Below are 14,014 nucleotides of genomic sequence, written 5' to 3'. Positions count from 1 at the left end.
GTAAATATTGAAATGTCGCTTTTGTGATTTGAAACTTACGTAAGACCAAAATGACTTCAAATAACAAATTGATCATTGAAATTTTAAGGTGAGTATTCAACAACAAGATTCAGCACTGACCTGCTGGGAATGGCGAAGAGTCCTCTCCTCCTCCTACCTCCTCTTCCTCAGGCCCCTACAGGCATGTCAGCAGGAGAAGATCCGTCAGACATGTACACTGTGACTTCAGCTGCCACACTGTGACTTCAGCTGCCCTGCTCTTCTTCTCAGCTAGTCTAGAGCTGGAGATGCTCGCTGACTGAAAATCAGGCCTCCTGCTGCACCTTCTCCTGCTCCTGCTCCTTCCACCTTGTACCTCCTGTTTCTCTTTCCTCCTTCCTCCTTGTCCTCCTCTCCCTCCATCTATCCATGTCCTCCTTTCCCTCCTCCTGACGGAGATAGAAGATTGTGCCCGCTGGCTAACGAACATACCTCCTCCTCATTCTCCCTGCTGTGGGGGTACTGTTTCCCCTTTCCCAGCTACACTAGTACAGGATATCGCTTGTTCTCTTGCTTTGTTTATCTCAGTGCTGGGAGTGCGAGGAGGCATCATTCGTAGCCAGCCGCTATGTCCCTGGATCGATTTCAGGATGAGATTTCCTTGCTGTTCGTTGATGGAGGCGTCGATTCAGAAGACGAAGATGACGCCAATCATCTTCACCGTCGCGGCTCAACGCATATTGACAAGAAAGAAATAGATGCCAGATGGGAGGAAATTTGTGACCTCATTGATTCTGATCAGCATAAAACCAACATTTCAGCTACTGTTGTCGTCGATTTTCCATTTCGAGACATGTCAGGAAAAAATGGTTTGAGGTTGGATGATGGATTACTCGAAAGAGCATGGTTTTTCAAGATCAATGGGGATTTGGACAAGCGATTTGTCTTACATGGACACACCTTCATGAGATGGTCTCAAAGACTACCAATTCCGGCTAAAGAACGAGCAGCTGAGCTCACTTCGGTGAACATGCGGCTTGCATTGTTCGAGAAGTCTACAGGAGGATGGCGGCAAATGAAGTCTGGTGAGACTCTTGTTCCTTACAACGAACAACTCAAACAAAGCTGGAAGTCATACTATTTCAATGAAGGTCTTCGTGTCCAAGACGATATCAAGTGGAAATGGTCAAATCCATCTCAAATTCCAAGAGCTGATGCCTATAAACCTAAATCCAAGCTAATCTATGAGCGGATCAGAAAACTTCTCGCGTTGGCACAAGACAATATTTTTAGGAATGTGCCAATCCTAGAGGCCCAATCCATGTCTCAAACGAACAAGAGGATTCGCGGGAGTCGGGAGACGATTCAGGAGTTGGAATTGTATTTCCCACCTGAGTGTAAGATCGAGACAAATGCTGCCATATCCGAGGTACCCAAGGGCAAAGATGGAGGAGGGAGAGACGACGAGGTCCACTGGCCCGACTACCCCAAGCCTGACACTCCTCCCTACCCCCACCGGCTCCTCTTCGTACCCGTAGACGTCCATGCCGGGCCAAACGATCCCGGCTTGAACCTCAAAGATGAGTACAACTCCATCCATGACATTCTGAGCGCTACGGATGCCAACAACCTGTCAAGGACTTACTCCTCGACATGGGGAGATGTTATGAAGGAAATCAAGCGCCAGCCTCTGATTCTTCACTTCAGCTGTCACTCAGATCCAGAAGCGATCAAGCTCTTCCGACAGAATATCGTGCCTGAAACCATCATGAACGCTCTGCAAGCTCACAACGAGGAGGCGAGGAGGTCAGGAGCAGCTGAGGTGCAGCTTGTGGTGCTCAACGCATGCTACTCGGACGAGCATGCGAGAAAGCTGGCGAAGGTCGTCGACTTTGCCATTGGACACAAAGGAGACCTAATTGACCAGTTTGCCATCAGCTTTGCACAAACATTGTATGGCAAACTCTTCCAAGGACAATCCTTGCTGAACTCCTGGAAACAGGCGGAAGGATGCTCATCGGGGTACAGGCTGTATGGTCGTCGGGATGCTTCAGCTTTCTGTCTTAGGAGAGAGAAAGCGGAAGATACGGAGATGGTGCGGTTCTTCAAGGAGCAGGGGTTTACCAAGATTGCTCGACGACTCTGCGAAGAGCTCTACATCGAAGACTGGAAGCTAGAAGATCTCCAAGATCTGACGGAAGAGTCGCTTCACGTGCTGACGGAGACACGACTGCTCCCTCATCAGCAAAAGAAATTCTGGAGAGTGGTCAGGGAGAAAGTGCGGGAGCTGTCAGATCGCACGGCACAGCTTTGCTCTCCTAGCGATCTGTCTGAAGCGGACACGATATCTGAATCGGATGTGAGTGATAGAAGCGACTCTGAGGACGAAGCATGCCAGAGCGAGCTAGTCATCGCGAGGAACGAAGGCAACAAAGAAGACTTCGAGATCCACATGACATGTTTCCTGCAAGGCTTCGGCAGGTTCTCAGGGAGTCCTCAGATCACCATCAACGACAGCAGGCAGGTCATGGAGACTGAGGGGGGGAGTGGGGGAGGTGGCGGGCAATGGACGATGTGCATGCTGCTGTGGCTGAAGGTGATGAAGGACGCAAGAATGGGGGAGGAATGGAGGGAGAAGTGGGATAGCTGCATCGCTCAGTCTGCATCGCAAGACAAGCTGCTGCAAACGCTGGGTACGATACTTGAGCACGGAGATGTGGAATACAGGTACTGGAATAGAGAAAGGCTAGCGGATTTGGGCTGCAAGAAGAGGTTTGCGTCAGTGGTCTTCTTGACGGACGAGCTTGTCAGTGCTTGTCTTCCAGACAAAGAGTCTTGCAGACGAGCGTGGCATCGGCGTGTGATGAAAGATTGGGATGTAAACAAGGAAGACGTGGGGAAGATCTTGGCGAGAATGAACAAGTTTCTATGGTCCCAAGCCGAGGCGATCGAGATCATCACCAACGTGATCGAGACTGGAAGCTATGTCTGCTACATGAGAATGGAGAAGATTGCTTCGCTCATCTTGTTCGAGTACCTCGAGACGTACAAGCGAGAGAAGACGGCGGAGATGACGAGGGAGGGCAAGCCCGTGTCGAGCCTACCCTCTCTGTTCCAAGGCTTCTCCTTGCTTGCCTCCAGCTCCTCCGAGCCCTTCGCACTCCAGAAGATCTCGTCTCAGCGTCTGCGCGAGATCCGGTCGAACCTCCGCGTGCTTTCTCGTCTTCCCGGTCGCCTGCTGCTCTTCATGGGGCCTGCGAGGAGAGCCGGGGGGCTGCTGGAGGAAGACGGGAGGAGCATGCTGACCGCTCATCAGAAGGAGAAGGCCAAGCTGTGCGAGGAGGCGATAGAGAGGAGGCGAGGAGTCCACCTGCGAGGTCCAGCAGGGACGGGGAAGACGTTCATGGCGCTTCACATGATGCTGAGAGAGCTGGAGAAGGACAGGGGCTGCTCCGTCCTCTTCCTCCTCCGCTCGGAAGCCTTCGTCTTCTTCATCGCGCACTGGGCGGGCTTGATGGCGAGGTGGAAGCTGGTGGATGAAGGTGTGTTCGGTCGGATCTTCTTCTCCTTCCGCAGGGAGGGAGGATGGGACGGTCCGTTCTGGATGACGGAGGAGGGAGGAGAGCTGAGGAGGCAGGAGAAGCAAGTGGAGATCTTGAATGAGTATGAGTCGAAGTACAAGTTTGTAGTGATCGACCAGGCGCATCATGTGTACTGCGATCGAGAAGCGCGAGACTACATCGAGCTGAAGAGGTACGACAAGGCGAGGATGATGCTGATGTCAGACAGCTCGCAAGCTGTTGTTACAAACATCTCCTATCCTCAAGGGCTTGACGATGTGTACCTGACTGAAGTCGTGAGAAACAGCAACAGGACGATGACAGCGTCGTTGCTGTTTCAGAAAGGGATCTCAGCCGACGAGGTGTCTTGCCATCACAAGGCTGCTGGTCGACCTGTCAAGCCGTACATCTTCTCGCTGGGCTCCAGTGACAACCAAGCACGCGAGTACGCTCCTCGCATCGTGGATGCAATGAGAGAGGTGATGGTGGAGTACCCGGAGAACCTGGACAGGAAGATCGCGATACTCGTCCATGAGAGGCTTGTCCAGCTCAACTTGAAACAACTACTGCAAGACTACCTCGACAAGGACTCTGCCTTAGCTTCGAGCTTCAAGCTGATTGCCGCGGTGGATGCATGGAAGACGACTCGAGGCAGGGAGGACGAGAGTGACGACCAGTGCATCATCTTTGACACGGTCGAGAACTTCGACGGGATGGAGAGCAAGGTTGTGATCGCAGTCGGTCTGGACGAGGAGGAGAGGGACGCGGACCTCAACCTGCATCGATCGCTGCTGTACCGAGCCATCACTCGAGCGCTCAAGGAAGGGATGGTGATGATCGTGAACCATCGGGTCGAGCAGGGTCTGCTGTCGTTTCTGGATGTCTTGTCGTTTGCAAACCAGTTTGAATCGGTCGATGAGAAGAAGAAGATCAGCAAGACGCCCTGGGAGCATCTTGAAGAAGCAGAGGGAGAGACGAGCTTGCAAACAGAGGGAGAATCTGGAGCCGGGGTGAAGGGGGAGAGACAGACTGAGGAGAAATGCGAGCACGATGACGACAATGCAGGTATCTCTTCGTGCTTTTGAATCATCACTTTCTCCTTGTTCCTCTTTTGTTTTTTCCTTTCTTTCGCCTCCACCCCTGTTTGTATCTTTAATGCATTTGATCATTCATGCCCAAAAAGGTGCTGAAGCAGGGATAGAGACTGACCAGCAGGTGAAGTTCAACTAGTTCATTTTCATCTCTCACAACAAGCATACCAACAGGTGCAAGCAGAGAAGATGTCAAAGCTCACCTCTCCCTCCTCGCCGATCGTTCAGTCAGTCTGGGACACGAGAAGACATGAGGGAGGAGGAGGAGGAGGAGGATCGTTTCAGCCCTATATACGCACACCCGACCTTCTGCAGGAGCAGCACGACGTTTTTTCAATCCTCCGCATGTTTATCCTCGACGAGAAGAAACTTGACAAGGCACAGCAGGAGAAGTGCGTAATGATCAAGAGCAACTCTTCAGGCAGACCTCGTGTAGCCACGCGCGGCATGAGATCGGTTCAGACGGCATCGTCCAGCAGCGATAAGGACTGGGCCAAACTCACCCTCGAAGAGCTGCATGACTTTTGCGGGAAAAGTCCCTACGTCCTGCAAGTGATCGTAGAAGAGAGCGACGAGGACGAGGTGGAAAACAGGCGACTGAGGGCAGTGGAGGTGGGAGAGGCTTTCCGCAGGTACAAGGTCACTGAGGACTTTGTTGTCACTGTCTCTCTTGTCAACTTCGGCTCCTCGGAGATCGTCATGCAAACCTTGTACAAGTCGGATGATGCCGAGCCACAAGACGAGGGCTCAGCTGTCCTTCCGCCCTGGTCCCGACAGTCCCTCGATCATGTGCAGACGAGGCTCGAGGAAGGGCAGAGGTGCGATACCATCATCCTACAGGACAAACGGCAGGGAACGACTTTGCAGCTGCTGTTTGAAGGGTCTTGAAAAGTCTTTGTAACACAGATCTGTGTAACTCAACTCCCAATCAGGTTAGCTCCCGATGAATAGGGAACGAGCGGGATTTCCCGCCATTCTCTTCTCTTCCTATCCTCCTTGCACGCTCTCCCCTCCTCACAAGCGCTTCTTCCTCTCCTTTCAGCCCTATATACGCACACCCGACAGCCGGCAAGGAACACTTGGAGCAGGAGAAGCTAGGATGGCAGCAATAGAAGCTTCTGTTAAAAGGCTTTAAGAGCTCCCCCCGAATCAAAACCTGAAGATTCCTGGAGGCTGTCAGTATCGAGCTTCAGAGCAAGACAAGTCATCCTCTCAAGCGTGGTTGACTTCCCCTACAAGGACTGCTGGGAGGAGAGCTTGAATCAGAGAATGTACGTCTTCAAAGTCGGCGACAACGTCCTCGAGCGCTACAGCCTCCATGTGCATACGACAGAGAGATGGAGTGAGCGAGCACAAGCCCTGCAGACCCGAGCTCGGGGGATTCACGCAGTGAGCATGCGGCGCTGTACAAGGAACCGAGAAGAGGGCTTGTTCGAGGACACGGAGTTTCGCGAGGATGAAGCACTTCCTTGCTTGCCATAGCTTCGTGAGATCTGGCGGAAGTTCCTTCTGATGGGTCAGCTGGAAGACATCGAGTGGAACTGGCAGGACACGCCCAACAAGCTGCCGAAATTTGACGAGTTGGAACCGAACAAGTACGATGAGGTACTCGAGGTTCTGATCTTTGCTGTCGCTACTGTAAGACGTTCGGGTAAGCGATGTGAGAGAAGGATCTAGCGTAGGAGAAACATCAAGACAGAGACAGACAGCTGGAGATCGAGCAAGGTGCCATGAAGGATGGAAGGCGAGCGGGGTAGCAATGACAAGGGGCCCCATGTTCACAGCAGGGGTGATGAGGCAGCTCGAGCTGGGAGGAAGAGATCTCCTTGTGAAATATCTAAAGAACATAATTATTCTGTTAGCTTACTGTTTTGATGGAGATACAAGACATCTCCTCTCACACACATCTGTGGGTTATGGCAAATGTCCAGCTTCAGAACAGTCTAAATGACTTAGTCATCTTCCGAGGAGACCCTATCCCTGCTTCCTCCTTCTGACTACATAAGGATCATCGTCGTAACAGCTGGGTGGTGCTGTTCTCCCTTGTGTTTGGCAACAGGGAATTCACTCTTGTCGCTGTCAGTGTCAGATTGTGATGTTGATAACAACCCACGGGGAGCTTCTTTAATCAAACTTAAATACTATCAAGCCGTAGGCTGCTTCAAGGCTTGCAACCGGGTGACCCGTGTGCCAGGCTTCAAAGTATGATGATGAGCCTTGAAGCCTCAGTCGTTGAAGCCCGGAGTCCGATCACAGTGACCGTACAAGCCGGGAAGCAGCTTGAGCCTCGGTCCGCCGATCTCCGACGGCGAGCGGCTCAGTCCGAGTCAGCCGGGCCGCCGCACTGGCAGCCTGACAGTGAGGAGCCTCCGACTCCGGGCTAGGCCCGCCGATGATGCCAGTCACGGTCGGATGATGAGAGGCGCGAGGGCCCCCGCCCGGCGCGCCGGCCAGAATGCCGGGCGTCCCGGGGGCCCCGCGGCGCCGCATGCCCACACGCCGCGCGGCAGCCCGCGGAGTCGCAGCGGCGTACCGTCGGACAGATTAAGGCTTATTGAGTCAGTAATCATATTGAGACGTTTACGTTGAGTCATCGGCCATGTAAGGAGATTGCCGAGTCCAAAGCGGGACTCACGTCCGATCTCAGAGCCGCTGACAGTGCCCTGGCTGAGGGGTCCGGAGGCGATTGCCGCGATTGAGGACACCGTGAATCTATTAATCAGCCACTTAGTAAATCGCTGACCTTGGGTGTGCCCCGGAAGTTCGGTGGAGAGATGGCCTGGTGGGACCTTCATAACTCCTTGAGGCGAGCCTGCTTCAGAAATGCACGTACCGCCCCTTCATAAAGTGTGAAACGTTTTGATTTCACAACGATTCAGATAATTTGATAAGTTAACACCTATCGATACGACTGAGGCTGACCGTACCCTCCTCTTTCTACTGGTGACGCCGGTAACAAGGTAGGGTGGGGGTTCCTATCGAAACTCGAGCAATTAGTTTTTAGATCTCCGGGGTAGTCGGAAACTTATGGGGAGTGGGGTACTTGATGGTGGGGTACAGGTAGAATGTGTGAGAATTAGTGGGTACTCAAATAGGTATAGTGAGGGGTAATTTGGTACAAATAGGTTTCAGAGAGGGTAGTGGTACAAGAATCAGGGGTCGAAAGGCTCTCTGGGTGGAAATACAGGGGGTATGGGTGCGGTTTGAGATACAGGGGGGCGAGGGGAGAGTGGAGATAAAAGTGGGAGGGGGGCGGGAGAGGAAGGGAAGGAGAACAAGCGAGAAGCGAAGGCCTGTCTGATTGCACTCGAAGACATGCCGTTTGCCACGAATGGCCTTGATGGTGAGATGAAATATGCCTTGCTAACTTTGTGTGACTATGGTTGCGCAGGGCTAGTGTCCTTTGCTGCAGGAGTAGCCTCCAGCGCCGCAGTCATGGCGGCAGTGAATTATGTTCACAACAAGCAAGACGAGGACTGCAAGAAGAGTATCAAACAACGACTGTCAAGCAGAATCAGGAAGGTCATGGAAGAGAGGAACGGGCAAGTCCGTGTAATCGAGATCCTCATTGACGAACGCGAGCACCTTCATGGTCTGCTGAAGGAGAGGAGAAACGAGATATCGGCACTGAAGGAGGAGCTCGCTGATGTCACGCAGCAGAGAACGACGTGGTGGGAGCGCTACATAGATGCTGCCAGCACTGTGAAGGATCTTGTTCCTCGCCTCACCAGGAGAAACGAAGTTGACGTGCATGGCTCAGCTTCCATGGGCGTCCAGGCAGATATCGCAGCGCATCGGAGGGCGAACGAATCGTCCATGTCCAGCGTGCAGACAATGGATCAGTCGAGCCAGACTGAGAGGGATGGGACTTGCTCAGCACCTGCGAGCAACGAGAAACTCTGCGTTGTTCCGCATCCAGTCAAGATCTCCTGCCAGAAAGAGAAGGCAAGGGCCAGAGCTCATCGAGGAAGCTCTCAAGTCTCCTCGTGCAAGAACAAGATCGGTTGCCCAAGAAGATGTTCAAGAAGACCAGCGGACTCGTTCGACGTCGCAAAGGTCTCAATTCCTTCCAGCCCCTCTTGTAAAGGGGTTAGAGAGCACAACGCTCTAGCGCTGCATCGCAGACTGAGCTCGGCAGGGAAACCGGGGCAGGAGATGCTGCCAATCCTCGACGACATGCTTCAAGGAAGCTTCGGGTTGGGGCTCGAGGTAGTGGAGCATGAGACGCTCGGGCTGTGGTCTTGGCTATCTGCTCTGTCAGTTCAAAGGGGGTGGATGAGGCTAGACCTTGACGTGGCATGGATGCCTTCTATCTGCTGTCCGGATCAGCCGCTTCAGGCTGACGGCGCTTTCGAGGGGTGCAGCTCCTCATGGAGATCTAAGGCCATGCTGCTGCTAGGTACAGCCCTTGCGGTGCACGGAGCCATGGGCGGAGCACGCGATGGAGGGAGCGGATTAGCGCGGAGGGGCAGAGACACATGCTTCATGCCGAGAAGGTCACAGCTCGAGGCCCGCCTCATGAGGTTGGGAAGCAACACGGGGAGCACGGAAGCAGCGCTGAGGGCCGAAGGTCTCGTGAAAGAGACGAAGGCGAGCTCTGGGCGTGAGCGGACGATGAAGCTCGCGAGCCTCTTGCTCTAGTTGAGAACCTCTGAACAACTTTAAGTGTTTTAATCAATAAAGAGCTCCTCCTGTATGTGAACAGCCTCTCCCCCTCTGCATGTTGGCCAAGTTCCATGCACTCTCACACCCTCAGCCCCAGTCTCTGCAATGCTGACCCCCCATCGACGCAAATGCTCCTCTATTCTCTTCTGCTCGTCCTATGCCTGCAAACATGTCATCGCAAGCCTCAACTTTGCCTCCTCTCACGTTAATGTCTTGCGGCAGCCAACTCTTTCCTGAAGTCTCCGAGCCGCCAGCAGGCAGTCCTGCATGGAAGCTGCAACACACGCTCAGCTCTTGCTACTGCAAGACCAAGGAAATAGGAGCAAGCGAGGAAGCATAGATAGCAACAATCATACGGCGACAGCAGAAGCGGAGGAGGGTTAGCAAGGGGACAAGAGAAGCGGGGAGACAGGAGCATTTCTCACCTTGGATTCTGCTGAAGGAGAGTCTCACTCGCTGTATTCCGTGGGACCTGGGTTGAGTTGATCTTTCCTGGGACGTGGCCTGGAGGAGCAGGCATGGTGGAGGGAGGGATGGGTGCATCGGGATATTGAAGGAGGGTGAGGTCCGTGAAGTCTGGCTCGATGTTGAGCTGGAAGAACGGATGATTGAGGGAGGCGCTGGCAGTCATTCCTGTTGACGAGTCGAAAGCATCAGCTCAAAGAGGTTTGAAACTTATGGGGGTTGGGGGGGAAAGGGAGGCAACGCACTTGAGTTGGGATCCAAGATCATCAGCTCCCTGCAAAGGTCGTAGAATTGACGATGATCCTCTCGGCTCAGATCGAACATGCTCTGAACATCGCGCTGAGCAAATAGCAGAGGAAAGGCAACACAAACCTTCAACGGCTTCAACTTCTCCACTGCTCGCACACTGTCCTGCGTCGCCTCCTCCGACCACCGAAGTTCGCCACTGTCGCTGAAGTATCGACCAGACTCTTTGCGGCTGCTGACAACGAATTTGCAGAGGAAAACATATGTGAGAAGCGACAGAGCGGTCAAGAAGGGAGAATCGATTCGCATGCAGCATGGAATATCGCTTTGCGACATATCAACAGCAAAGCAGGAGAGCAAGGATTGCATGAGAGAGAACTCACTCTACACGCGAGACAATGTGAAGCGGAATCTTTCCGAATATCTTCTCCATCATAGCGAGGTGCTCCATGTTCTCGTGTGTTTGGAAGGTTGCTTCGCCAGTGAACAACTCCAAGAGGATGCAGCCCACGCTCCAGAGGTCACATGGAAAAGACCAACCCATCCCTGCAGCAGACGGGCAGAGTAAGCTAGCATGTTGATACATAGCGTGAACAAACCGAGAACAACTTCGGGCGCACGATAGTGTCGAGTGGACACGACGGTTGCGTGATGATCTTTCTCATAGATCGCACTTCCAAGATCAATCACAACTACATCCTTCCTCTTCACCACCCTGGAACGACCATGAACTGCGTGCCGATGATATTGCCAGTCGGAATTTACGAGCAGCACATTTTCCAACTTGAGATCGGTGTGAATTAAACCCATGTTGTGCAGAAATGAAACGGCGTTGAGTATCTGTTTCCCAAATATCTGCACCTCATTCAAAGAGAATGGACGGTAAGAATTTTGCCTGAATTGAAGTCAATGAAAGCTGAAAGCTCTAGGAGCTGTCTACACCTCAAGAAGTCGTACATACTCATGCCCAGCAAGTCGAACACGAGGCAGAAGTGCCCTCGGAAGTCAAAAGCTTCCAGCATTCTAATGCATCCACTGGCAAAGAACAAGTCACTGAGCCCTTCGAGCACACGGGATTTTGAAAAAACACCTTGTCCCATTCTTGTCTTTCCTCTCAATGTCTTTGAGAATGCTGATTTCTACCTTGGCTGCATCCCGGTACTTCTGTATGCTTTTGATGATCTTGATCGCAACATACTTCTTCTCGTGCCGATCCCAGCACTGGGTCACCTTGCCGAAGGTTCCTTCCCCTATCACTTTGAGAATCTTGTACCTTGGGAGCAACGACTCTCCCAAAGTTATCATATAATGTCCATCCTTATCATCCCACTGGTGATCCGGATATTTCACTTCATCCGTTCTCCGTCTCTGCCTCGGATCATAATCTTGAAGATCCTGACGGAGCGGTCGTTTCTCCCCCCCGACTCGCATTCCCCCTCCCGTGTCCTCAGCAGCATTCCGCCACATCGAAGCCTCCTTTGAGGGCGGCAGTACGCCAAGGCAAGCAAGCGATCACTCACCGAAACTGGTGCATGTTATTCTCCCCATCAATCCCACTCGATGCTGTGATAGACTTCTTCCCATGAGAAAACGAGCCTGTTCTGCAGGAGAACAAAGTGAGCCAAGAGATTTACCCCTTGAGGCCAAGTTCATGCATCATGCATCGACAGTGCATAGAAAGCTTTCTACCATAATTGCGGCACAGACAAAAAAGCGAATTCCACCGACAATGAGTCTGAATCGCACGACTGCACCTCTATTCTCCTGCTAACCAACCAAAGAACAGGGTTTGTCTTTCTAGTCTCCTGATGCGCGATGTAATTTCTTGTCGCTAGAGATGTTTCTAACAAAGGTCAACTTCAGCATGCATTTCAGATGTACAGAAGGATATCTTTCTATATCATCGAATCTATTCGATCAACTAATGTTATGAAAACTCATCTCAGCAGCAAGTAATCCACCCTCCTCTGTTCAGTTTTCAAATTTCAGTGCAGCACGGTGCTATTTCCCACGCTTTTGGCTGGTGAGAACGGATGCAAGTTTCTCCTCTACCAAGATAGTATCATTACACTCGCTGCTCATCTTCATCGTGCGACCTCGTCCCCTCCCTCCTCTCTTCCTCCTTCCTCCTTCCTCCCTTTCACCGCATGCCCTTCATTATTGGCTCGGTGCGTCTACCCGACCCCTACCCCCCACCCTTTTCTCTTCATCTACACCCCCACCCCCCAGACTGCGTTCACATTTATATTACATTCACCCCCTACCCCCTATTTTATCCATCTATGTAAGAGAGGCAGACCCTGCCTCAGGAGTATCCCATATAACCCTACCCTACCCAAAACATTAATATGTAGCCCTACCCCCGCGTGCAACCCATACGTTTTAACTAAAGTTTTCAATAGTAATCCCACCCCCTCTTTCTCCATTCTCTACCATTCTACCATCAGAAAACGTGATTAGCTAACCTAATATACCCTACCCTACTTCGGACCCGAATATGCTTAGGTGTACATCCCCACCCCCCATTTTCCGCAAACATCACCCACCCTTCCAACTAGGTTTGCAGTGACCTCCTCCTTTGGATGAACCCTCAACCCCCCGTTTCACCACCCACCCCTTAGACCACCTCTGCGTCTTGATTCATGTCACCCCTACCCCCAAAATGATTGTCGTATACCCCCAGAGATGTACAGCGGAAAACCCACCCCCACGACCTGGTCTTGTTTTTCGTCCATCAATGGGAGGGTAGGGTGGCGCTGGTAATGCTATATGGGTAGGGCTCAAAAGGTCAGAATGAGGGGTGATGATAATACTCGCCGAGGAAGATGGGGTGGGGTTATCAACGGGTAGCGGATTCGGGGATGCGCGGAGGAGTCGCAGTGAAGGGATAAGAATCGAGAGATGTAACTTGAAGATGTCCTCGCACTCCCATCATGAAGTTTTTGCCATATTCTCATAATCCTGATGAGAGCAAATGGCTCCCTCTCTCTTCTCCACATTTTCCTGATTCTAGCACAACCAATCTTTCTTGTTGCCTCCTCTATCCATGGCTTTCGTCACGGGGTTGGGAGTATGCATGGTGGAAGCCAAGACTTGAGCAAGCAGCTTCAGGAGATATGCTGCCATTCAGAAGATCGCGTGGCTCTACAAGAGGCCAGAACCCTCGTTCAACAAGGCGCCAACCCTAACATTCTGGATGCTCGGCACTTCTTCTGCTCTCCTCTTTTTCATGCAGTACAAAGAAATTTAGTCAACACTACCTTACTCCTGATTAAGCATCAGGCGAACATCAATCAGCCAAATCGATTGGGCTTTAGGCCATTGCATATTGCTGCTGTGTACGGGAGCGTTGAATGCATTCTGCTACTGTTGAGGGCAGGAGCTGACATCAATGCAAAGACTGTCTTCGGGTTTGACGCGTACAATATGGCTGTGCAATACGGAAACCTTCATGCTGGGCTTGTGCTGTTAGAACTCATGACTTTCGATCAAACTGCGTTGATAGAGTATCGAGAAAAGGGCGTTGACCTGAAATTGGAGTGGTCAGTTCTGTATCGAAACGCCACAGGCGCTTGCTGTGAGAGGCATGCCCTTGCTTTCATGAAACCTCTGTTGCGCTCAGACACGGTCGGGTTGGTGCTCCCATTGAATGTGCTACAAGTGGCAGAGCTACCATCACTCATTCCGTATGAATTCCATCCGAATGGTAAGGTGTCTCATCCAAGGGATTTTGAGCGGTACCTAGAGCATTCTTCCAACTGTAGTGAAACAGAAAGCACGGAGTTGAATGATTCCACGATGGAGGGGAATCGTAAAGAGGACTTGGAAGCTGCAGAGCCTTTGGTTTTGAGTGACCATGAACTGGTCAAGCAGTACTCAAACAAACGTTCGTCATTGCTTCCTCCCAAACGAAAAAGGGGAGGAGTTAGGTCGCACAAGATGAAGCTCACAAAAAAGAGCGAATATGGAATCGAGCACGGTGACAAAGTGATCGAATATGATGCTGTC

The 14,014-nt window shown here is 52.0% G+C and overlaps 5 protein-coding genes across 5 annotated transcripts; 3 read left to right on the top strand and 2 right to left on the bottom strand.

Annotated features, from left to right (window-relative positions):
• Positions 1 to 607: 607 nt before the first annotated feature.
• On the top strand, positions 608 to 5,581 carry GUITHDRAFT_112475 (hypothetical protein; the record flags this gene model as incomplete). The annotated part of the gene is made up of 4 exons (XM_005828425.1): positions 608 to 4,604; positions 4,735 to 4,754; positions 4,805 to 5,511; positions 5,563 to 5,581. 4 exons carry the CDS (start codon positions 608 to 610, stop codon positions 5,579 to 5,581), a joined length of 4,743 nt encoding a protein of 1,580 aa, XP_005828482.1.
• Positions 5,582 to 5,842: 261 nt separating this feature from the next.
• Positions 5,843 to 6,478, bottom strand: GUITHDRAFT_112474 (hypothetical protein; the record flags this gene model as incomplete). The annotated part of the gene is made up of 1 exon (XM_005828424.1): positions 5,843 to 6,478. The coding sequence occupies one exon, from the start codon at positions 6,476 to 6,478 to the stop codon at positions 5,843 to 5,845; it is 636 nt and encodes a 211-aa protein (XP_005828481.1).
• A 1,467-nt stretch (positions 6,479 to 7,945) lies between these two features.
• On the top strand, positions 7,946 to 9,271 carry GUITHDRAFT_141982 (hypothetical protein; the record flags this gene model as incomplete). The annotated part of the gene is made up of 2 exons (XM_005828423.1): positions 7,946 to 7,973; positions 8,022 to 9,271. 2 exons carry the CDS (start codon positions 7,946 to 7,948, stop codon positions 9,269 to 9,271), a joined length of 1,278 nt encoding a protein of 425 aa, XP_005828480.1.
• Positions 9,272 to 9,286: 15 nt separating this feature from the next.
• On the bottom strand, positions 9,287 to 11,437 carry GUITHDRAFT_88400 (hypothetical protein; the record flags this gene model as incomplete). Its single annotated transcript, XM_005828422.1, has 9 exons — positions 9,287 to 9,456; positions 9,500 to 9,569; positions 9,721 to 9,928; positions 10,006 to 10,087; positions 10,133 to 10,238; positions 10,390 to 10,552; positions 10,606 to 10,901; positions 10,949 to 11,041; positions 11,097 to 11,437. 9 exons carry the CDS (start codon positions 11,435 to 11,437, stop codon positions 9,451 to 9,453), a joined length of 1,365 nt encoding a protein of 454 aa, XP_005828479.1. The 3' UTR covers positions 9,287 to 9,450.
• A 1,641-nt stretch (positions 11,438 to 13,078) lies between these two features.
• GUITHDRAFT_74724 (hypothetical protein) lies at positions 13,079 to 13,441 on the top strand (the record flags this gene model as incomplete). Its single annotated transcript, XM_005828421.1, has 1 exon — positions 13,079 to 13,441. A coding segment is annotated over one exon (363 nt), but the record flags the coding sequence as incomplete, so codon positions are not given.
• Positions 13,442 to 14,014: the final 573 nt, after the last annotated feature.

Source organism: Guillardia theta, assembly GCF_000315625.1.
Source record: "Guillardia theta CCMP2712 unplaced genomic scaffold GUITHscaffold_59, whole genome shotgun sequence".
NCBI lineage: Eukaryota > Cryptophyceae > Pyrenomonadales > Geminigeraceae > Guillardia > Guillardia theta.
The sequence above is the reverse complement of the archived record's forward strand: the minus strand, read 5'-3'. Positions and strand labels throughout refer to the sequence as shown.